This window comes from Mytilus edulis, chromosome 13, assembly GCF_963676685.1.
Source record: "Mytilus edulis chromosome 13, xbMytEdul2.2, whole genome shotgun sequence".
Taxonomy (NCBI): Eukaryota; Metazoa; Mollusca; class Bivalvia; order Mytilida; family Mytilidae; genus Mytilus; species Mytilus edulis.
Window position 1 is genome coordinate 48,625,236 of NC_092356.1, and position 26,600 is coordinate 48,651,835.

At 31.3% G+C, this 26,600-nt stretch overlaps 2 protein-coding genes across 4 annotated transcripts in view; both read left to right on the forward strand.

Moving 5' to 3' along the window:
• Window positions 1-2,385, forward strand: LOC139500822 (uncharacterized; the record flags this gene model as incomplete). The annotated part of the gene is given in 1 exon segment (XM_071289697.1): window positions 1-2,385. A coding segment is annotated over 1 exon segment (730 nt), but the record flags the coding sequence as incomplete, so codon positions are not given.
• Window positions 2,386-2,400: 15 nt separating this feature from the next.
• LOC139500821 (endothelin-converting enzyme homolog) overlaps window positions 2,401-26,600 on the forward strand; it is an 85,522-nt gene continuing 61,322 nt past the window's right edge. The window contains exons 1-2 of one of the 3 annotated variants that reach the window (XM_071289694.1): window positions 2,401-3,081; window positions 10,311-10,347. In XM_071289694.1, the coding sequence (XP_071145795.1) occupies window positions 10,318-10,347 (30 nt within the window). In that variant the 5' untranslated portion in view covers window positions 2,401-3,081; window positions 10,311-10,317. Of the gene's footprint in view, window positions 3,082-10,310; window positions 10,348-12,587; window positions 13,006-26,600 lie in introns of those variants that run through there. The other 2 variants (XM_071289695.1, XM_071289696.1) reach the window with 2 other exon arrangements.

Consider the following 26,600-nt stretch of genomic DNA (forward strand, 5'->3'; position numbering starts at 1 on the left):
TACTCCTGTTCAGTTGCAAAGCTACAGTTTTTTGAAAAGGTTGTTAATGCAACGTTTTAATCCTAAGGAAAGGATACTTTTTTATAAATTTCAACTGAAAAATTGTACAATTTTGCCAGATGAATCTGTGTTTGATTTTGGACATAGATTAAAACTTTTATGCCATCGTGCATATCCAGATAATTTCCATAGTATGGAACCTTATGGTATGGACATTTTCATTGACAAATTAGAGAAGGAAATGGGAGAGTTTGTTCGTTTTAAGCATCCTACAACTTTTGATGATGCTATATTTTTGGCTACAGAGTTTGAGTCTTTTAAGTTGACAGTTGAACCTGTTGAATGTGAAATTAAGGAAAGTGAAGAAAGTTTAGATTTTAGTTGTTTGAAGTCTGGTTTTGATCAAATTGTCAAAGTTTTTAAGAAGCTTGTTTATAGGAAGTTTAAAGTTAAAAAATGTTTTAATTGTTTGGTAGTTGGACATATCAGAGCTAATTGTCCCAATAAAGTTTGTAAAAGTGTCAATTCTGTTCATGTTGTTGAAACAGAAAAACCAGTTTCTATTTCAGTTAATACATGTCATAAGAATGTGAAAAAATCATGCAAAGTTGTCAAAAGAGTTCAAAGTTTATTTCCATCTGATTTGCATAGCTATTTATCTGATTATTTGACTTCTAACATGGATGAGTTTTCTTGTTTGAAGGATAAGCCAGTTAAAGTTTTCATATAGTATGTTTTATTTGTTTTAATTTGTATATTTAGTATTTTACTTATTTTGTCAATTATATTATTGTTTAATAGGTATGGTTTCAAAGTTTTTGGATTTGTTGTTTTTCTTGGTCACGTTAATGAGCCGGTTTTGTTATCGAAACCACCCTCAAAAACGTTGTTTGATTAGATTGTGTTTTCTTTAGATGTTGGTTTGTTTAGATTGTGCTTAAGTTTTTTGTTTGAATAGGTTTATTAATGAGTTTGCTCATTTATTTGGATTTTTAACCTCTCTGAACAAGTTTTATTGTTATAAATTTGTTTCATTGGGTTATGGTATTCCTTTTGTGACTTTTTGAAGTCATGGCAGAAATCTATTGAGTGGCAGTTAGTTTATGTGCGAAGACAACCAGCTGATATAGTAAGCCGTTCTTGTATCGAGAACACCTTTCTTACTTTTGGTACAACGTTTGATCATCTTGAACCCGGAATCATATGTTAAACGTGATTCTGTGAGATCTACAATGGTGGACTAAACCTGGTACAACGATGGACTTTAAGAACCCGAAAACACATGTTAAAAGTGTTTTTTTTGTGAGATCAACAATTGGTGGACTATACCTGGTACAACTTGAACCATGCAGATTAGCCGTATTTACATTCCGTTTCCGTTTGAGGGACTATTTGTGGAATGCTGTACATATGCTGTGTCCATTTACCGTTGGATATATATGCTATCGATTATTGTACTTTATAAACTGTGTTTACCACTTATTCCTGGACGTTTATATCGTGTGGAACTTTCCTGATGGTTGGGCCGTGTGTTAGTTTGACATTTTTGTGACATTAATTGACATTTTGTTTGCATTGTTTTATATTGTTTATTGTTTTCAACACATCTATTTTAAATATTTTTTTCCCAAATATTAATTTCTTTTATTATTAAATTAATATTTGTCCTTAGGGGGGAGGAATGTAATAGATGTGCCTTGATGTGTCTAGGTTAATTCCCCTTAATTTGGACAGATTAATTATTTAGTATTTAAATGTTTATTTTAAGTTTAATTTTATTTAAACACAGTAAGATAAAAGTAAGGATTGTTAATTTAACTGTTTTAGTATTTAACTTTCGATGTTTTTATAATGTTTTATGAATATTTATTTATTCAACTTTTCTTCAGTACCGTTTCAGTTAAAGTTACCCTGTTTAATGACAAGTTTAGAATATCATTTGATATTGAGTCGGAGTCGGCCTTGCACAGGCCTCCAAATACTCGCCGGACTGTATCAGTTCACTCGAGTTTAGAGTTAGCCACTACTTTGGTGCAGTTCGCCAGAGTTAGTCACCCCTTTAAGGTGCAAATTTCACTACTTCAAAAACACAACGCGAAGCAAATTTACTTTACTTTTAAGACTAACTCTGGGAACACTTCATTTTCATTTTACCTTTGAAATTACTCTATTTTTGAACTTCAGTTTAGAAAGTTTTCTGATTCCTATTTATATCCGACTTTGTTTAATACATGCAATTATTGTACATATGTGAATAAAATATAGTTTCGTTTGATCATTGTCTGTTGTTCAGCCATAATCTGATATCAGGTATCCCAATGGTCGAATAGGGGCGAAGTACTGGCCGCTACACGTCCCGGAAGGTGTCGTCACCGACCCCCTCCGTTACAGGTTACTTGGCTAGCGGTTATTGTTTAGCCGTAAACGACATTAAAATCACTTTAAGTCCAATTGAATCTAATTAAAATTTAACTTCTCACTCGCTCATTGTTTATGCTTGGTCGCTGCATAAAAAAATGAGCGAGTGAGAGATTTAATTTTAATTAGATTGCTTTGAGTCGAGCACACCGTGCCCAAGAAGGAATACTTTTCGAAGTTTTTATAGCTGCTGTACCATAGTACGGTTTATGGTGTGTATATCGAGGAACCGTTATTATTTAAATACGACATTGACTTGCCATGAGTATCTTTTACGGTTGGAGGCTAAATGAGTTTGTCCTTTACTTATAGGACAGTACGCTTCTTATAGAAGAATATTTAAAAAAAAAAAAGCAATGATTATTTGTCAATCACGCCCAGAAAAGCAGAATCATTAATTTTACAATTTCCAAACATAATGTAAAAAATAGAGTAGAATAAAAAAGAATAAATTGAACAATAAATAACATTAGACTAATAATTAGATTTGAAATAATTGATCAACCGATTCAAAAATCAATTATTGGTTTCCGGAAATTACAGCTTTTCCGACTTTGGTTGGTAACTTAGACGCTGACATTATCAAAACAATGGCGCTAAATAGATGAAGTGAAAGAAAATCTAATGTTTGTCTCCCACCCATAACATAGTTTGAATGTAAAGGTAAGTGTTCAAGTGCTGTTAAGTTGAGTTCACTGTTTACTATTCCGTGCATTGCTAATCAATCCTCATTAGGCCAATGCAAACGCTGGGAAAATAGATCGATAAATGACAGAAGTCAAATAATGGATTCAGATGCTGCATACTTATGAGAATATTAACATACATGTATTTAAACCTATTTTTTCTTGACCTTATACTCGAGGAGAATCAAGCATGTATACCATTTTTTGTTGTTTATTGAAATCTTTTTCATAGAAATAAGAAAGAAGTTCCCCATAATATTTGAATTTTGATCCAAAGAACTTTTACATTTTACAGCATATATAACAAAATAATATGAGGCAGGAATTACCTGTGAATGGGGACGATTGATTTAAAAAAAAAAATCAACAATGTTAAAAAGAGACGAAAACACTGTAACGTTTCCGATTTTGGTTCTGTTGTTAGAGATTTTAGTTGTGACGTTATTTAAGTTATGACGTCATATTCAATGTAAACATAGAAACACTGTCATCAGGTAACGTTTTTTTAATAACAAACATTTTTTTTAAAATGAATTAGTATTAGTTCCTTTCTTAGATTGACAAAAATACATTTTATTCAAAGTCTCATGCAAACAAGACCGGAAACGGAAGTAGATTTCTGCGCCGATCCGGAAATTCAAAAACGCGACAAAAAAAATGACACAGACATTAACAATTATAGGTCACTGTGCAGCCTTCAACAATGAGCAAAGCCCATACCGCATAGTCAGCTACATGTATATGGCTATAAAAGGCCCTGATAAGACAATGTAAAACAATTCAAACGAGAAAACTAATGGCCTTATTTATATATAAAAAATGAACGAAAAAAAATATGTAACACAAACAAACGACAACCACTGAATTACAGGCTCCTGACTTGGGACAGGCACATACATTTGTACATAATAATGTGGTGGGATAATATTAAACATGTTCCTTTGGGTAGTTTCCTTATATATTTTATCCAATGCTAAAAGAAAATTTCCTTCTCCAAGGAAAAAACACTACACAAAGTTCCCAATGGATTAAAATAGGCATAACTTTGCTTTTTGTCTGGCTACATTTGTGTAGCAGATGAATATACAAATGTCATTACAAATGTACTGGTACAAATGTACATTTATATGGCAGTGTCTGTACATCGCATGCAGGGACCAGTAGTTAAATTGGCATTTATACAATGAAGGTTACACTTTCCTGCATCAGGTTTTATTTTTAAATGACATCGGATCGGGACTGAAAAGTGAAATATGTACTGAAAATTTGGAAATTATTGCATGCATTTATTATTGGGATCTTGTCATTTTAGACTGACATGCGATTTTATATTTTTGCGATTTTGAGAAAAATCTTGTTTCAGATAAAAATATCAAAATGAGCGTTTTAACTACATGTATTTCCCTTATTTCCCTGTCCCATGCATTTGTCACAATAATAAAAACATCCCAATAATTACTGAAGTTGCAGAACATCATCAAAATGATCATATACAGAAATTATCATCAATTTGTTGACTGTGTTTTCAGATTCAGTGAAGAGAATGGAAAACTATATTTTCAATTTGTATTTATTAGATGAAAATACATAACAAACATTGCAAATTAAATGCACACTGAAGAAACAACTGTATACATGTATACAGTCCCTGTAAAATAATTTGAAAAACGTGAAAAACTACATGTATGATAAAATGAAAATGCAAATTTTAAAGAATAGAATTTTATTGAATATGGAAAATATCTATATGTAATTTGAAAATATTAAGTATATTGCAAAACAGAAAATGAATTTTAAAATATCTAAAACCACTTTAAATAAAACATGGGGCCTGGGTGTATATTTAAAAATTAAAGAAGCAAGTACATGTAACAAGATCAAATTAACCAATTTTAAAAGATTCATGTATAAACTATAAGATTTGGAACATATTTTACAATCCACATAATTCAACCATGCTCATTTCAAATTTATTTTATAAGAATTTAAGTTAAACTGTTTTTTCTCACTTGTTTATTATGCTAAAGATTATCATTTAAAAAAAAAATTCTATCATACATGTATCAAAACTTATAGTTAATATTAAAAAGATGTTTTTTTAAAAATCTAACCAGGGATGTTTCTCATCTCAGTTAGTAATGTTGCCAATGTGCCTACATGTACATGAGATTGCGGAGTCTTGGCTTATGCATGTTGTGTAGATCTTTGAATGCCACTATTTTCCCAGTTCATGATATTATTCTGGTGTCCTGGGTGTCGGAAATAAAATAAAATAAAACAATATTCTTGAATTGAACTAAATCAAACTAAATTAAACATGTTAAATGATAGAATTGAGACTGTGCTTGAAAAAATATCAAGATATAAAGAAATAACTCATTGGGGCTTGAATATATCATGATTTTACCATGGGTTGGCCCTTTATGACAAATATTTTACACTGAGCGATAGCCGCTCTTTATGACAAATATTTTACACTGAGGGATAGTGAGGGCTAAAATATCAGCATAAAGGGACAACCGGTGGTAAAATCACGATATATTCAAGTTCCCATGAATTATTTCGATTCTAATAGGAAAAATACAGCAATTTTTTTTTTATCAAAGCACTCTAGGTGGAGACAAATATTTGCCATTCCCATAAATAAACGCTCTATTAAATTGGCGTAAAAGAATGGAGCAAACTGAATTTGTGACATGCTTAAACTATTTACAATAAAATAATTAGATAGTTTTGGATGAATTTAAATGATAATTTCTTTATTTGTCTTCCGTGTTTAAAAAAATTTGCTTATACCACATTTTAGCATCGTTTGTTTACGTTTCCTTGTGATGATTTTCGGTTTCACAAGCGTGTATTTTCCTGTAAAATGCTTATCTTCATACGTCATTGTTCTAATATGACGTCAAGTATCTCATTCATTAAAAATCATATGACCATGATGACGTGGGAGTAGGATTGGAAATGATTACATACCAATATAAACAACTGTTCATCATTTTTGAAAAAGACTATGTATGTATGAAAATCAAATTATTTATCTTCCCTTGATGATAGCTATAGATTGATTGGGAAATGAACCATAGTTGTCTAATGGTAATCGCAGAGAGGGACTAGCAAGCAATATTGTTAAAACAATTTTCCACTATAAAAGAATGTTGCTATATACAAATATAAGGACTTAATTTGTTAGCTATATCTACAAATTTTATTAGATATTATGATTTTTTATTACAATAGATTAATATACAATTTAAATCACAATAATAAATCAGGAACTTTCATATCCTGCAGCTGTAAGCAAGGTGATTCTCATATGGTCAATTGACCATGTCTGTATGCTGACACATAACAGTATCACATAACAGTATGTTGACTAATGATTGGTTTAGTATTTCTGTCTTCAGCTTACATGTAGTTCCTTCATCATCTTAAATATTTCCATGCATCTGTCTTTTTGTCTGAGGACGTTGCTTATATTGGTGTTGTTGCTGGTGTTCTGGGTGTCTGATATAAGTTAAAAAAATATGAATTGAACTAAATGAAGCAAATATTTATATATTATGAAAAATTAAAAGTATAAATGTATGGATTTGATAAATATTTATTTAGTGATAGAAAATCATGAAAATTGGAAACATTTATTCATTTAATATTGTATCTCAAAAATGTTAATTATGCATGTAGTTTTATTTTGAAATAAACAATGATAAATGTTCTTTTTCTCAATACATTGAAATGATCTAAACAGATAAAGTCTATATATTCAAAGGGATTTAACCCAAGGATTTTTAATTGATGCACAACAATTTCACTCTTTTTGTACTATTTATGGTTAGCCCTGTTTGGCCACTTTCATGACTTTGGAATTTTCCAGTATACATGTACATGTACAAATGTATGTATTGACTGTTCAGACCGGATATTGTTCAGCATTGTGGATACACAAGTTGTTCAGTGTGTCTTCTGTATTCTTCCCCAATGATAATCGGTCTTGCCACATTCTTTTATTTAGATAGGAACCTAGTGCTTCACTTGAAACCCCTTTCATTATTTTGAATTTCTGTTTTGTTTTGGCCCAGCAATATTCAATATTTTGTGTGTGTACGTCTGTTTATGGGTTGACAAAGTGATTACTCATGGCAAGATCAAGTTTCAGTTTCTTTTTGATACGATGGTATGCCTTCCATTGATCAGAGTGGTTGATGGATCCTGGTTTCACAAAACATTGTGGGATTAATGGTTATTTATGTGTTTGCATCTCGATTATCTACTATCTGCATTGGATCTCCTAGCCAGTACTTAGTGTTCACAATACTAGTATAAAAATTTTGTACATTGTACCAGAATTGACAAGTATTTTTTTTTTAAAATAAACAATACATATACATGTATATAGGTAATTTATCTTTTATTAAAGGTGTCACAGAATGATATTAACATATATACATGTACAAAAATGTATATCTACAAAATGAATGCCTTGACAATTTCATAAGACATTGGGCATATACATGTAGATCATGTAGATGGTTAAGCACTAAATACTAATAATAAATATAAGGATAATGAATACAGTTTACTTATATGATAAAGTACTTTTAAGAACTAATTATAAAATAAATTTAAGTCAGGAAACATGATATAACAAACATGTTTAAATGATGATACAGTCATGACAGTTTCAAATGATATATCCAAGCTTAAGCCAGTTTTTCTATCTTTTTTTTGTGTTTGTTTTAATGGAACCATATGTACTGTCCCAGCATTTCAACAAACTCTTTATTTTCCTCTATCTTTCAGCTCATTCTTTCTAAGACTCGTAGTATATTTAAGGGAATTTTTTATAGACATTGCTGTTATAGCTGCTGTATCATCAGAATTGGTTTTGTCTATTTCTTCTTTAGATGGCATTTCTGCAAACCTCTTTCTGCAGGCACTTAGCTCCCTTCACGCCAACACGCAGGTGTGTGCACATTGGAATGCTGAACAAAAAAATATCCACGATTTTCAGCATTCTATGTTAAATATACATTTATACAAGTGTATAAAACGGAATACATTTCTATTTAATCCAATCGAATTACTAGTACATTTTTACATGTAACTTATTTGTCATTACTAAAAGACAGTTGTTCGTCCAACCGTATTTGAACTTAAAATGCATTTTATTATACTTTAATGATTTTTATTTGTCCTCAAAGCATTTTTCTTTAAATGCCTCTGCAGAACGGCGACGGGACATTTAGGCTTTGACCCATACATGTACAATCGTACACCAATTCAACATTGGTTTCCACTCTCTACTTTGGTTTGCATCAATCAAATTTTATGAAACTTGTACACAATGCTTGTTATCAAAACACAGATCAAGTTGAAATTTGGGAGCCGTCACTTTTGTTATTCAAGAGTAAAAAATGCAGAAATCTGTTTCTGTTATCTAACTTTGGTTTCCATCAACCAAATCTTTTAAAACTTGTACACAATGCTAAGTACCATACAACACGTCAAGCCAGGTACAAGGGATGGTTTTCGAGTTTAAAGCCAGCCATGACGTCCTTCTCCTTCAGACACATTCTTCTTTTATTTGTGGTCTTACTTTAGTTTCATGTTTAATTAAAAAAAGTATGACTGTCACTCTCATCAATCTCGAGGTCACTCAATGGAGAACCCACTGCATGGTGTATTATAACATCTTGCAATCAGATGCAGACTTCGCTGTGCGAGACACTTGATGAGATAAGCCCAGTGCTGTATCATTCTGTAGATTCTGTTTTGAGTATTATGTTGACAATGACGTTAATATTAATTTCTACTGCGGATAAAACGTACAGTGTAGATTGTACAGTGTAGTACGTCCATTGACAACAGATGTTGGAAAAAAGCTGATCAACCATGAATAATGATAGGTCATCATCGCAAGCATTAATGTATTTTCATCGGATTTCAATGTGAATATGGACTAAGTAATGGAGAAGTTTCTGCGAAGAGCAGATTTTGGACAATTTTGAGTAAATTCTGTCTCACAAATTTATGAGTTGCTTATGTATTCAATGTACCATCATTTACCCAATTCAAAACAATTCTGAATAGTTTTGCATTAATGAATCTTCTACATACCAGTAAGTCCTATGTAGCTCAACCTTCCTATGACTGAAAACCAAAAAAAATATGATTTTCTGCATAAAAAGGTCCCAAATTTTATCCTTAGGCCCCTGTTCTGTATTGGTATTCAGTCTCTAAAGACTTTCACTTGCACCTTACTGCATGACCAGCTTCTTCAGATGGCACTTGTAGTTTTACAGCTCTCCTACGGTACTGTCCTAGCTATAGGTATTGGACTAACTTACAATAGTCAGTTCCTCAAGTGCTTTAAGGATGCATGTAATTTATTAAGTGTAATTCTCATTTACATGTGCTAAAGTCTAGAAAATCCTTTTAAATTTAACATGAAAATGAACCCAGATTTACAATATTTTTTTTTTGATTTATTGACTTTGACATTGTAAACCAACAGTAACACTTTTTTTCATCTCTTGTTAAGATTGGAACAATCTCTTTTTTTATGCTTTTCCAAAACTTACTTATTCTTTTATTTTTTCAAATATGATGGGCCATAAGCTACAATTTTGACAGAATAAGCTTTCAAAACTAAAATCTACAATGTTTTAAACATTAAAATGAACGTCGCTTTTATTGTTCAAGAGTTGTGCACCTTTTCAAATTGAAAAGTTATCGAATTGTTTGTTTTTGTTCTCCAACATTGAAGTTTAATTAAATCAAATGTTATGAAATTTATATACACAATTCTTATTATCCAACATAACCATGATAACTAGCTATCTCAGTTCAAGTTTTGAATTTGGGTGGCATCGCTTTTATTGTTCTATAGTCATGATACATTGTAGATAACGTTTTGTCCCTTAATTAACTCTATATATGCCAGCAAGAGCATCATCTGTGTCCATGGACACATTCTCCTTTTATTTTTTTGGTAATTCAGTGTAAATTTAACCAACTTATTCAGAATATTATACTCTTTCAGTCATTGTAAATTTTAGCAGGCCTAGAATATATATGTTTAATGCAAACTTTGTATGTAAAATATGGTGTTCTACAAACAAACTCATCATATATCCGTGTACCTGGATTGAAATTTTGCTGCTAACATTTTTTGTACATCAGTTCCTATCTATATTATTTTAGGTGAAGAATGATAGGAATAAGAATGGATAATTACAAGGTAAAAATCTGTTGTATCCCTGAATAGTCTTCTGTCGTTGCTTTTACATGTACAAATGATGTATATCCTAAACATGCCATGCAATAGATATTTGATTATAGCATTTTTTGTCCTAATTTGCTTACATTATCTTTTTATGCTCAATGTTCAAGTTTTCGTTGATAAAGTTTTTGTTCCAACTTGGTTATTCAACATACTTGTGACTATGAAACACGATTTATTATTGTAATGTAATTTATATATATGACTGTAAAGTTGGATTACTTTTTGTTACAAGAGTTTTGCTCATTGTTGAAGGTAGTACAGTGAACTAAATGTATAGTTTTCTGTGTCCTTTTTGTCCAGTGTGGAGAGCTGACAGTCTCTCATTGGCAATTTGCAATCAAACCACATCTTCGTATGTCAGTAATACGGTTTCAAGAAGTAAACTGCCCTATTTATCTTTTGTTTATTTACATGAGCACTGTACAGTGAACTTTAAACGAATTAATGTATCTATTTATAAATAAATGCTTAAAAATTCAATTAAGAACATGAAAACAGTTAGCTTCCTGCTGCTGTTGATATATTTTTTTTCGAAATGTAAATAAACATTTCACTTATTGCCAAGTAAATATGGAAGTATAAAGCAGTGGCCTATTAATTGAAGTATTTGAATAACCATGGCCATGCAATGTGAAATAAAAAGCTGTGCTTCAGTGGCAAATGATTCTCATTTGGTAAGAAATTACAAGTATTCGTACATGTATATATTCGGTTACACCCGACTATTCTTCGTATACATAGTTTGAAAGATGAGACTACTTGGAAATATTTTGCATTAGGAATTCAGCTCAAACTAGTGCTAGGATTGTCTTTAAACTTGGTCCTGATCAGTTATATTGTAGCTCTCTGTTGAAGGCCTTTACTGTGACTGAGTCAGTTATATTGTAGCTCTCTGTTGAAGGCCTTTACTGTGACTTTGAGTATGAGATGAAGAACAGCAATTTAAACACCGTATCTTAAACTTTTTTAAAATAGAATTAAAAGAAGTGAATGGTTTTAACATGTTTAATGGACCACAAAAATACACAAAACTCTGAAGCCACAAAATAGAATTAAATCACGTGGTTGCTACAGTTATTCGGTCTTGTGATTTATCCAATTATTTGATCTCGTACATATTTCTGTGTGGCATGTTCATGTAGTCAATGAGGATATGGTCTATTCTTTTGGTCTAGCAGTTGCACTCAATCTCTCATTTTGTTACAAGTTCAGATTTTTCAACTGCTATGATGTCATTGTGGACAAGTACAAATACTCCTCCCCCTAGTGTTCCCCTGCCATTTCTGTATGCTGCATAGTTTTCCGGGAATACCTCACTGGATCTTGTGTAGGTTTTTTTCTGGATTTATTCCTTTAAGCCACTAGATTCTGTGTTCAGATGAGGTCTGGTTTGATATAATTTCTGCTGCTACAAATTCATAAGTCTTTGATGCTTCTACAACTTGAAGTTAATAAACACAAGTTCTGTTTTGTTGGTATGTTGAATAAATTACTGCTGGTGTAATGGTGTTTCCGTTTTTGTTCATACTACAATGTACATTTTATATACTTTTTGGTGGAGAGGTGTTTATGGAGTTATTTCCCTTTGGTCTACTGGCTTTAACTGGACTGAAAGTGTTTGATGTAATGGATTTGAATGTACTGTTGAAGGTTAGATGTGTCCGTAAAAATAAAAAGAGGTGTTAAGTTCCTTAGCTTTGGAAAGTGAAGGTTGAGCCATTATTGGTCTCACATTTACAGCATAACCATTGTACGTTTGATCTCTGTATACATAGTGAGACTTGTGTGTGGGTTTTTCGACGGCATCAACATGGTATTAGTAGTGATTAGGTTAGTTTATGGAGAACCAATAGTTAAAGATCAATAAGTTAGTAAGCAGTTGTATTTATAAGCATATGCATAAGTCATTTCCAATGAGATTAATTGGACCCCACCTCGGTCATGGTCTATTGACTTTAAATGTTTTGCTTCGTTTACAATTAGTTCAGTTTTAGGAAAATCATTTAGTCGTAGGTCCATGATACTTGTAATGCAAACCTTTTTAGCTTTGGCACATCTCATTTCCATGGTAATTGTTTGTTTAATTATTAATTTCAAAATTTGCAGATTTTTTTTTAACATTAATATATAATGTTTTGCTCTAATATTTTGGTGAATACAGATGGGGAGAAAAAAATAAGAAAACTGTTTTTTCTATGTCAGCCTTGTCTTATCTGATGAAGTATATTACTTTGAACAATGGTGTAATTGTGCCTTTTTTATTAAGTTATCTCAAAATATTTTAATGAGAGCTTTATAATCATGTAGTCATGATCATACTAGAATTATGCATGGATAACAGAATCTTAGACTTAATTGAATACATCTTACCATCAAGGTTTCAATTATCCAAAAGTGCACTTTATATGAAACATAAATTTAGATAATTTGAAATTCAAATTTGCTGTTCAAAAGCAATGTAATAACATGTTACATAATTGTTAGAACAGTGATGTACAATTCATTGGGATTAAATTTCCATGTGAAGTATTTATCAATATTGTTATAAGGGGATGTTGGTCAGGAAATCAATACTTTAACAGGACATTATGGGATACTTGACTCTTTGACAAGGTAGGTTAATATTGTTGACAACTCGGGTCACTTTTCACTTTTCGTTTATAGCTTTTTTGTTTTCCATGCATGATCATTTTTTTCCTCGTCACTCTCATAAGTAGAACAGGAATTGTAACATTGATTAAGCTTTGACAAGATAATATGTTAGATAATTATGTAGTATCCATTCAAATGTATGATGTAGTTGATTCATTTCTTACAATTATGATGATGTTTATAAGAATATTATCATGATTATATTTTCCTTATGAATTTGAAATATGTTTTCCAATAGCAGCATGGAACAGTGACCATGCAAATTGTGCTATAAGAACTTAAAACTGAGGGAGAACATTGTGTCATACTCCGTAACTTAATTGGAACCCAAAAAATAATCCATTGCTAATATATCATTATTTTACAAAATCACAGAAATATTTGAATTCTAAAATAATTTATTAATGGGAAAATTGTGACTGGATTGGATTCATGAAAACAAAAAACTTGCATATATATATATTCATTTAAAAAAAAATTTTGATTGCATTATTTCATGCCATGCTGAATTTCTTAGGGTTATGCCAAAATTAACTTAAAGTTACTATAATTTTTAACTTGCTTTGCTTTGTGTTTTTTCAACCACCAATTAAGAAATGCTGGTACATTTGTAAATTGATAATGTACACGTTTGTTATTCATGGGTTAAAGGCCAGTCTTATCATAACTGGCAAGTTTTTCATAATTATAAAACTGTGAAATAGAATAATTAAATATTCAATAAAAGACTTTAATATTAGATGATTTCATTGATTTGTACAGTTCATTTAATGTTCCAGTCATCAGTCTGTTATAATTTGTTATAATTGAAAAGACTTTGTTTTGAACCCCAATGTTGACAAATTAGCATAGATAATGTACACAAAGGGGAGTTCAATAGTCCATTTTCATATTACCCACTTGTGACTCCAGAGGTAATGCTTTCTAATAGTTTTCATACATGACTTAATCATAGGAAAAATAGTAAATTTTCCTACAAATTGCACCTACAATGTATCATATTATTTGATTTTACTTTTTTTGGTTGCTTGTAATTGACCAAGTACCAGGATGTCCTACCACAAAGTAGGTTAAACCTGTCAAATAAATGTAGGACCTGAAATCAAAAGTTGGTAATATGAAAATGGGTCTATTGGGCCGAGTTCAATTGAAACTGCACAATCGACTTCAGAGTTAATAGATTATCACATGAACGCAATAGAGTTGATATTCGGAACAACTCTACTAGTAACTCTAAGGTAAGGCCCTGACCAAGCATAAAAAATAAAACATTCTCATTGGTTCGACGTCATTCAAGAGTTTCTCGAGTTTATCCCTGGCTCGGTGAGGGTTGGAACCAGGATACGAGGGGTTAACTCGAGTGGTTCAAGTAAAATCGTATTGTTGAAACCCGAGTAAGGTTAGGTCGAGAATTTCAAGTGAACTCGGCCTTTGTTACTGAGTTTTGCTAAATTTGCATCCATTAATAAAAAAATTGATCCAAACACTCTGATCCTAATACATCTTTCAAAAAGTATCTTGAAATGGTCATTTGATAATAATGCAGGGGCGGATCCAGCCATTTTAAAAAGCAGAGATGCAACTAATCGTCGGAGCCATTGGACCTAAGGGGCAGAATTTATGCAGGTCCGGCAAAACTCGTAGCTGTGCAGGACCTGATGGCCGGCAATATTTAAGTCCGCTTGGGTCCGCCAAAACTGAAATCCCCGTCGGCCCCGGCAGAGTATTTTGTTTATAAAATTGCGATCATCTTTAATAAAAGTAAATGTCCTGTTCCCCTGCATTTTCTAACTCCGGGAACCAGTATTTCCGCCCAGTAATAGTCTTTCGTACCTTGCAGTGTTCTATGATTTTTTTGGCACCTTGACTTACCACGGGTAAGATCAATAAAAAAATTACTTACCCACATCTAAAAGTTAAATCCGCCAACCAATGCGGACGGCGCAAAAAAAACGATTTCTTACTAAATTTGACAAATATGTTATAGTTATTACTATGTCATTTATTAAGAGCTATAATAAATGCAACTGTAAGTTTATTTTCCTCCCATGACAAGAAAAAAAATCGCTTATGTCCCGATTTAAGCACCAGTTATCAATCTGGATTTTCCGATTTTACCGACACCGTGACCGACTTTTAGAATGATAGGAGAAGAATGTGGTCTCTTTTGCGCTTGATTACACCTAGTAAACGAGTGCTTGAATAAAAGCGCCGATAGACATCGACAAAATCTTCGATCTTTTATCAAAGTTTTTTCTCGTGATTTAATTAAAAGATAAAAAGCAGATATGGGAAAATTGAAGAGGACCGGGAAATTTCAAGAGTTTTTCGGCTTCCCCGAACTTGAAAATTGACTTACCACCGGGTGACAAAGGCTAAAAAATGACTTACCCGTTGTCCTTATCCACTTACCCCGGGTAACGGGTAATGGGAATCCTAGAACACTGCCTTGTCCATCTCGCCCCGAACAATTCTCCGTATTTCCGTCATGTTTTTTGTTTTAGAAATTCGCTCTCTAGGAAGGAGGTCTATTAAGCATAGTTGATAAGTTCAGGAAATATGTCATGGCCGATAAAATTTGTAAGTGGGTCGAAACCCGGTAAAAGACCAAACCAGTCACCTATTCAAGTTGAAAATATGGGTCTGGCAGAAATTTGATGGGTCTGGCAAAACTTGGTACCCTGTAGGCCCCATTGTCTGACAGGAAAAAAAAACTGTTTGCATCTCTGAAAAAGGGGGGGTATTCCCAACCCAGGACAAAGGGAGGGGTTCCAACTATATGTCCCCATTCAAATGCATTGATCGGCCAAAAAAAAAGGGGGATTCCAACCCCCGGAACCCCCCTGGATCCGCCACTGTTATGCCTCCTCTAGTTTCTGTTGATATATGGCATAATTCTTGTAATCTGTAAAAGATTCTGATCGATGACAGAACTTAACAATACAGGAGTCTATGTAATTGGGTTATTGGTATTATATCACTTTGTTCCATGTCGAAACAAAAATTCTATGGAAGGTAAATTGATTTTGTTATTTTTTTAATCAGTTTTATTATGAATGGTTTAAGCTGATTATTTCACAGTTCTATTGATTTAATTGTAATGTTAAATTTGTTTACAAATTATATCATGCAAAGAAATAAACAATGATAGCATGTGGTAGAGACCTGTAGGGGTTCAAATATTTGTTGATATGAGGTCTTTTAATAAAGAAATTTTTTAGGTCAACTTATAAAAATATTACATACATGTAATTGTATATTGGAGTACATAATGAACCTTTGAAAGTACAGCAGCTAGCTCGTTTCAATGATGATTTAAAAATTAAAATGAAAAAAAGTGATTACCCAGGCTGAGCCTTTCTTGCATTAGAAGTACCTTGGGATTTTACCAGTAGTCCAATATGTGGTTCCCCCCTTAAGTCCTAAAAATGAACGTTTGATGTCGCAGCAACCTATATAATGGGGGGGGGGGGGGGGGGGGGGGGGGGGATTGAATAATTCATGTTATGTCACTTGTAACTAATGTTTGTAATTAGGGTGTAATGTATATCTGCAAGTAAAGTGAAAATCTGACAAAATTCAAAATGTGTCCCTTTCATAATTAACCACTCTTTTTAAGGAGACTTCCTTGAGTAATATGTATGTTAAAAACGAACAGATCTAATATAAATTTACTGGATGTAATAGAATGTTACTAGTTTTAACCATTTAGCTAATGTGACCTTGGCAAAGTTAATTTTTTATAAAATCATTTTGGCACACTATCTTATTTAATCTCTAAGGAGTTTCAATGCTAGTTTAAGGTTATTGACTCTGTTACAACTTATTGAAAAGCTATGTATTGATTAGAAGGAACGTATGAAGCTATTACTTAATGGCTTAATTATAGCATCAATTGTCTGTGTAGTCATGATCTGACCATGTTAACAATTCTATATTTACAAATTGAACAAGACCTGCTTTTATCAAAATGAACTTTAAATTGGACAACAAACTTGTCCCTTAATTAATGTTATAAGTTATATGGTTTGCTACTGACCCCATACGGATCCATAGAGGGTTAGTAAAATCCATAGGGGGTGAGGCCGGAGGCCGGGTCCCCTATGAATCTTATTCACCGTCTATGGATCCATAGGGGGTCAGTAGTTAACCGTATAACGAATTTATCGGACGCTGGTCTTTTTCTGCGGCGTTTTGTTGAAAAATAAACAATGAAACACAACAACATTAATAGATGACGTCACCATTAAAGCGTCATGAACCTCATATGAAACTTACAACCCCATACGGTCTCCACGTGACGGCATTTAACCAATCACAACGTGATAATTCATCTGTGGTCCGATAAAATTAAATAGTCAGCTTTCTAGTTTTGATGTATGTCATAAAGGTCACCAAATCATTCCCTTCAATGTATTGGATATCCTGCATTTTTCATTGCTTTGGCCCGAAATAAGAGGTTGGTAAAAGGGAGCTTTGAACACTATGATAGTCCTTCAGAAGGGGACGATAAATGACTGACCCGTGTTAAGAGAGAGACATATTTCTTGCACGTTAAAAGACGCCCTTGTACGATTTTGAAAAAGAGCAGGCTTATGCCGCTACAAGGCAGCACTCGCACACTCAAAGTGGAAAGGGATTAATATAAGTTGCAAAACTTGTTTCCCTGAATCCACTATGAAAAAATGTTTGACTAAACCGAAACACGTTTTATTCCTCCAGATGATCAAATTGTCTAAAAACAATGACTTGACTTAAGTCATGTTGAAATGTTTGCAGATCTGATTAGTTTTATCAAGTTTCTGTCTTTTATGCTCTTTGGTAAAGTTGTTGGCTCTTTGACACATACTCTCTTTTTTTTATATTTATTATTCACATTTAGTTACTGGTATGCTAAACAAAACACTTATAACTTGTAACTCAGACTTGAACAGCATTAAATTTCACTTTTCATTACTTAAAAACAAACTATAACTTTCCAACCTTTTTTTCTCTCAACTCCAATTGAGACTCCATATGTAGGGCTCTTTGCATCAAAGTTATCACCAAGGCCTCAAGTTCTTCACATATCTACCAAAGATACTAAGGAAAATACAAACTCTTTAGTAAAATACAAATTGCCAATAACATGGCAAAAAACAAAAAAAAACCAACCAGTTGTACATGAAAACATCAGTTTTAACTCTGACTCTAAAACAGCATTAAATTTCACTTTTATTAGCTTAGTAAAAAAAAAGAAACTATAATTTTTCCAACCTTTTTTCTCTCTGTATTGATCAGAGTTTTCTTTTCTTCAATCATCTGTGTTGCTACAGCCTTCAAAAAAAGTGAAAAAGTTAACTGTAGTTGCTTCTGCTATGATAAAATAATAAATCAAGAAAGATAACTTTTACACAATATTGTAACATTTAAAAAAAAATTAAGTAATATTGTAACAGCTAATACGTGTAATAGTCACCAAAATAAAAAGTTCAACACTGACAAGTCTTACCTGCAAATTATAATTAGATTCATTATCAACAAAAGTTTGCTAACTTTTATAATTTCTGACTCAAGACTTTGCATGAGGACTTCAGCTTGAGCCTACAAAATAATTAAAAACAATAAATCTAATGTTCACAATATTACAAAAATTGCTTCAATGACAAAATAAAATCAAGAAAGATAACTCTTTCACAATGCAGTAATATTTAAAAAAGAAAAATAAATAAATAAATAAATTAAAAAAAAATACATATATATATAATTTTCCCAATCTTCTTTCTCTCTGACAAATGTCTGAATTCAACTGAGCCAACATTTTACTGAGGCCACTTTTTTCTTCAGATATCGAGTTGCTTCAGCCTACAAAAAAATCAAAAAGTTAACTTGGACACAATATTGCAATAGATATTTTCTGTCTATATAGCTATGACAAAGTAAAATCAAGAATGATAAATCTTGTACGATATAGTTTTTTTTTTTTTTTTTTTATCTTTATTAGAATCATCCTACATACAATTATTATATATACACATATCAAATCAATATACACACATTTATATACAATATTATCACAGTTTGAACATATCCAATCATTATTACAGTCATATACTTTATATTTTTCCTTTCTACAGTTGTATGCTCATATATTTACTATCAAAATATCCATTCATTATCATAGTTATTTACTTTTAATATTATATAGTAACATTTTAAAATCAAATCAAGAAAGAGCTGACTCCTAAGTACCAGTAATATTATAACAGCTAACTATGAACAAAAAACATGTCTTGCATTTTGGCAGTTTAAGTTAAATGATTTAACTTTTTAAATTTTGGTCTCTAGATTGACATGGACTCTTAAGATCTGTTCTGTAGCTTGAGCCTACAATAAAATTTGTAAAAAAGGTTATCTATGACACACTTGTTGCTTCTGTCTGTGACAAAATAAAATCAAGAAAGATAACTCTTACACAATACATTAACATTTTAAATTAAATCAAGAAAGTTAACTCCTTTACAGCTAATGATACCAAAATAAGAGTTTGAACACTGACAGTCTTGGCAGGTTTAATTTTTTACTTTTTTAATCTCTGTATCAAGCTTAAGACTGTTGTGTAGTCTGTTCATGTGTTCTTGAATATTAGTTCCTTAAAGTTACATCTTTTACATTACCCTCTGCCTTAAATAAACATATTAAACAACTGATCATCATTTTGTTAATCCACAAGAAATCTCTTTATAGCCAGATATTGACATCTTTTACATTACTCTCGGCCTTAAATAAACATATTAAACAACTGATCATCATTTTGTTAATCCACGAAAAATCTCTTTATAGCCAGATATTGACATCTTTTACATTACCCTCGGCCTTAAATAAACATATTAAACAACTGATCATCATTTTGTTAATCCACAAGAAATCTCTTTATAGCCAGATATTGACATCTTTTACATTACCCTCTGCCTTAAATAAACATATTAAACAACTGATCATCATTTTGTTAATCCACAAGAAATCTCTTTATAGCCAGATATTGACATCTTTTACATTACCCTCGGCCTTAAATAAACATATTAAACAACTGATCATCATTTTGTTAATCCACAAGAAATCTCTTTATAGCCAGATATTGACATCTTTAACTTGGCTTGAAATAAAGAAATAAACACAACTTCAATATTAAATAACTGATCATCATTTTGTTATTCCACAAGGTAGAAAAGTCCAATATTTGACAATGAAATAGAGCATCAGCATTATTGGACCCTCAGGAAATTTAAAATTTAATATTTTCCCATTCTTTTTGATCGAGTTTAATTTCAACCTTTTATTTATTTTAGTGTTCGCTTATGAATACAGGAATTGAGTTACTTCATAGTTCTCAACTGTAAGATTTGTTAATTAATTTAAATTTAAATTTTCTTTACACAGATGAATGGAATATTTATTGTCTCATTATAATTTATTATAAACTATTGTGGAGAAGTCATTGTAACGTATGGCCTGGCTCCTGCACTATCTTATGCTTCAAATCTTTCACCTTGTGCCAGGTGAGCAATTTTCAAATGAGTATTTGACAAATGATTGTTAGTTTTAAATCTGCAGACCTTCAATTATCATGAAGTAGATTTTTTTAATAGTTGGTATATAAATTTATAATTCGCCTTTTCAGAATCTAATATAAAGGACTATGGGTTATTTCGTTGTTCGTAAACCAAAATTAAAATAACTTTATGTCATTGGTTGAATTTCTATTGTTTATCACATTTTAAACCAATCAGGTTTTGGTGTACGCTTTCGAAAAAATTACCAAGAATGCATTGGATTCTGAAACAGAAAATTCTCAAAGGTGACTGCAGACACAATCACCACCATGAATTAGGAAGCAAGAGTAGAAGAATGAACTGATTTGTTTGTACTGTAATTCAAAACATCTTCTCACCTTCTGCTCATTAGCTAAAGCACGGAAATGAAAGTTCTCTTCCTTTAATTTTTCTGAAAATTAAATATGTAGTGTTTATGTATAAATATACAAGATAACAGGCAGTTTTTTGTTCTCATACTCCAAAATCAGCCAATCAAAATGCTTATTTCATGTTTTGAGCATGAATTTTGTGCTCCAATCACTGAGCAAAGTTTTTATGACTTTAACCCCATGAGACCTTGGGTCAATTAAATTTTCAAAGATGATTATTTGATTGCATATATTTTTTTATGAGAAAAAAAAAAAAACACTTTGCAAAGATATGTATATAGCACATCATTTTAAGGTAATTCACTGTATACCACCATCTTGGATTGAACAACAGCAGTACATAAGTAGTCTAGTTACATGTATTTCCCTAATCTGTGAATTTGAGACATATTTGCAATTGATGTGCAAGACTTTTTAATTTTAAAAATGAAAACAACTGATTCATTGCATTATCAAAAATGTTTAAAAAAAATACAAAATATTTTTGTTTTAGAATCAGTTTTCAAAAATGCCATTAAAGGGGAGTAATTTTGCATGACTTGTAGCTTGAAAAAAAGCTCAGTTACCCATACTTTTTATTATTTTTTTGAAAAAAGCTCGGTAAAATTTTCATTTAGACAAAGTAACAGAAAATTCTCTGGTCTATATGTTTAACCCTTGTCAAGTCAACATCCGGTATTAGGAAAATATGCTTTTCAAAAACAAAAGTAATGCTTTTGAAAACCTTATTTTGCACAATTAAAAAGTCTAAGGTAGAAATTTGAACACTATTAATGTTTTGCACTTCAAATGATTAAAAGAGGGACGAAAGATACCAAAGGGACAGTCAAACTCATAAATCTAAAACAAACTGACAACGCCATGGCTAAAAATAAAAAAGACAAACAGAAAAACAATAGTACACACGACACAACATAGAAAACTAAAGAATAAACAACACGAACCCCACCAAAAACTAGGGGTGATCTCAGGTGCTCCGGAAGGGTAAGCAGATCCTGCTCCACATGTGGCACCCGTCGTGTTTATTACTGTCAATATTAACTGTCAATTTAACAGTTTACGTCAGAACATCGAATTGATATCAAAGTAAAGTTTAATATCTGTTTTTTGTAATTTGTCCATCATTGGTTATGTGATGGTCCACTGATTACCACATTTGCCTTTTGTCACTAAGTCTTAAGGGATGGATAAAAATTGGGACAATACATAAAATGTCCGGCTGTCTCAAAATCAATTTGGAAAGCCCAGTCCAACATCTTGCAAGAACTAATTAATATTCAAGAATATCAAAGCTACCCAATGAACAAGTATCTTTTGATGTATTCTACCTGGCTCTGCTGTCAAGCAGTACACCAGGATTCTTGGCTAGTGTAATAGGAAGCATTTAATTTTTTTTTACCACAATCTGAAATGTGTTTGATGATATATCAGATTATCATTTTGAGTATGTAATATTGAAGAGCTGCAAACATGTTAAATGTGTGCAATGGTTCAGCTATTATATGTTCGTAAAGACTACAAATTATTATTTAAAATTGCTTCTTTTCACATGCTGTGCTGGTTAATACCTTCTTGTTGCTTGAGCTTTACAATTTGCTACAAATAAAAAAAAAGATAAGAATAATTAATTTTATTAAACATTTGTAGATAATAAAAATTGTTTAATTGAAATACAGGAAAACTGGTGAATATAAATACCATATTAAATGGTAACACTTGATAAATTTGTTGTTACAGAATATACACAACCTGATTATTAGTGCTAAATAACTCGCACTTAATTACCTTTATCTCCAACCTTTCCTCTTTTCCTCTTTTTTTATTTTAGATGAATGATTGATTATTGGTTGCTTAACGTCGAGTGGCAATATTTTAGATGATAATCATCCTATATTCTTTTGCTTGGTGGGTTTTTCTCTGGCTTTTCTCCTGTTATAAAAACAAGAAAATTAGTTGCAAAATTTACAAGTTTAACTCACTGGTAACAATGATTTCAAAAAATGATCATTTTGTATACTGTTAATTCAGAAATTACTTTGTGCATATATTATTGCAATTTTTTTAACTAGAGGCTCTAATTTTATATTTATATATTTTTTATGACATTTATAACTACTTGCTTCTTTTCACCTGCTGATCTCTTGATAATCCAGATATTGACATCTTTTACATTACCCTTGGCCTAAAATAAATATATTTAACACATCTTTTACATTACCCTTGGCCTAAAATAAACATATTAAACAACTGATAATCATTTTGTTAATACACAAGAAATCTCTTTATAGCCAGATATTGACATCTTTTTCATTACCCTTGGCCTAAAATGTAATCATATTTAATAACTACAATATTAAACAACTGATCATTTATTGAAAATCACCTGCATATAATTTACCTTGTATAACCCAGGGAAGTATACACAAGGGACCCTGCAGTGTTTATGATCCATCGTCCAGGGATAAACAGTTATTCTCTACTATTATATATAAAAAAAAATCTATTTTATATTTTTGGCATATATAAGATATGCATTCATATTAATTTAACAGACAGAGTTTGCGTATAAAGGATTTATAACATTCTGCAGTAGAAAAGATGCATAAAAAAACACACTATACAATCAAAACAATAATACAATAAATAACATTATTTGATTATTGCTTCATTTTAAATTGTATTGTAAAGATTGGATTTATTAAATAATGTTCTAATTATCCACAAAAATTAATAAAATTCTGTTGTGTGGTTTACCAGGAGTTGCTATGATAAGAACAACACTGACGGAGGAGTATAATATATTTTACAAACCTGAATTATTGATTACATAAAAATAAAATAATAGAGGTTCATACAAATTCCCAACATTGGACATATTTTACCTGTCAAAGACGCAATAATTATTTATCTTAAGATGCAGACAATAAGGGAATATTTTCTTTTAATTTTTACATAAGGATGCCTACAATTAATGATCAATTCGAAATTCTCTTCCAGGATTTTCCATCTGTTGGTGTAATTCTTTTAAGTCTTGCTATTTTGACTTGTTTTGTTAATACGTACAATAATTTCTGAATTTACTGTGGTAAGCAAAACTACTGATATATCTTTTAATACTGCCTTTTCACTATATATACAATGTTGATGAAAAAAAGTGCTTACTGATTATTAGTGCTATAAATAACTAAATTACCTTTATCTCCAACTTTTCCTCTTATCCTCTTTTTTTCATTTTAGACGATTGATTGATTGTTGTTTGCTTAACGTCCAGTGGCAATATTTTTGATCGTCCTACAATGTATTAAAAACTTTAACCTAAAGAGGGACAGATGGACGAACGGACAAACAAAAGGACGAATGAAGGCACAGACCAGAAAACATAATGCCCAAAATCTAACACCATAATAAAACTATGCTAATTACAAAGTAAACCTATTTCCTTTTCAAAATTATGTGTTGGTCGGCTTTGATGATAGGATAAGCTGTAAATTCACCTGAAAATAAATAAACCCTATTAAAATCAACTTTCTGTTTGAAAAGTAACTGTTAAAATTGAGTTCATTCTTCAAAAAACTTAAATTTAATACGTACAATAATTTCTGAATTTACAGTGGTAAGCAAAACTACTGATATATCTTTTACTACTGCCTTTTCACTATATATACAATGTTGATGAAAAAAAGTGCTTACTGATTATTAGTGCTAAATAACTCACAAATTAACTTTATCTCCAACCTTTTACTCTTATCCTCTTGTTTTCATTTTAGACGATTGATTGATTGTTGGGTGCTTAAGGTCTTGTGGCATTATTTCAGATGATAATCTTCCCTATTTTCTTTTGCTTGGTGGGTTTGATAATACTGACTTTTCTCCTGTTACCAAAACAAGAAAATTATTTGCAAAATTTACAAGTTTAACTCACTGGTAACATTATGATTTCAAAAAATGATCATTTTGTATACTGTTAATTCAGAAATTACTATGTGCATATATTATTGCAATTTTTTTTAACTATAGGCTCTAATTTTATATTTATATATTTTATATGACATTTATAACTACTTGCTTCTTTTCACCTGCTGATCTCTTGATATACAGATATTGACATCTTTTTCATTACCCTTGGCCTTAAATAAACATATTAAACAACTGATCATCATTTTGTTAATCCACAAGAAATCTCTTTATAGCCAGATATTGACATCTTTTTCATCACCCTTGGCCTAAAATGTAAACATATTTAATAACTACAATATTAAACAACTAATCATCATTATGTAATAATAAGAAAATGTTAATATATAAATATAAATATTTAATTAAAACATTCATTAGAATTTATAGAGTTATCCCCCTGTAGTGTTAGGTACCACCTTAATGTAACAAATACGCACAATACGGACAAAAAAAAAAGCAAATACAACTTAATATGTATGGCTGTCCATCATCTTAAAATATACAGTGATGCATGTAAAATAATTGCCACAATAATTTACCTTTGTCATCTTTCTTTATTGGAGCCTTCTTTTTAATGGGTTTTTTGCCACTTTTCTTCTGTGTATTCTCTTTTAAGATCTTTAGCTGGTCTTTTTTAAGCTGCATCTGTATGTCAGAAATAAAGGTGTGTTAAAACCTGTGAAATGCATTAAAATGTTTAGCTGATTTTACAGAGTTCTCCCTGTAGTGTTAGGTACCACCTTAATGTAACAAATACGCACAATACGGACAAAAAAAAAAGCAAATACAACTTAATATGTATGGCTGTCCATCATCTTAAAATTTACAGTGATGCATGTAAAATAATTGCCACAATAATTTAATTTCGTCATCTTTCTTTATTGGAACCTCCTTTTTAGTTTTTACTCGGCTTTTTGCCACTTTTCTTCTGTTTCTTAATGAAATTCTCTATGGAGACCTTCATCTGCATCTGTATGTCTGAGAAATAAAGGTGTGTTAAAACCTGGTATGGGGCTCGCGGTTATAAACCATTTTTTGTCTAATATAGGATTTCCCTATATTTTTCTATAAATGAACTTTATCGTATACTAAATAGAAAAATAAAATAAAAAATGGGGTCACCCTTCATTTAAGCTCGCAATCTGGCTTCGATACATTTTTTGTAAAATTCGTTTTTTTCTGTTGAACTAATGGTCCGAGACCACAATTATTTCGTAGTGCATTTCTTTTAGAACATAAATGAAAATTAAAAAAATCCCACCTGCGCTTTCTCAAAGAAACTTTTACTGTGTGTTGTACTACTTTTGGGACAAATTATATCAAAATTATAGAAAACTAAATCATTGGCTTTAACTCGAAATATAGACAATTTTATATGTTTAGGGCGTTTTGAAATCTTTTGAGAGCTAATTTTTAACCTTTTACAGCTGGACCAAATCACTACTTTCCTTTGAAATTCTGGCCCCAAATATTTTTACAGTGTAATTTCCCCCCTGTACTTGCAATTTGAGGCATTAAGTAGCAATAAACAGTTGGGAAAAAATACTAAAGTTTGCCCTTATGAATTTTACCATCCCCTTTTCATTGCTTTCTTGCAATATCAAGCTTACTGTTTGTGTCATATATGGGCATATGT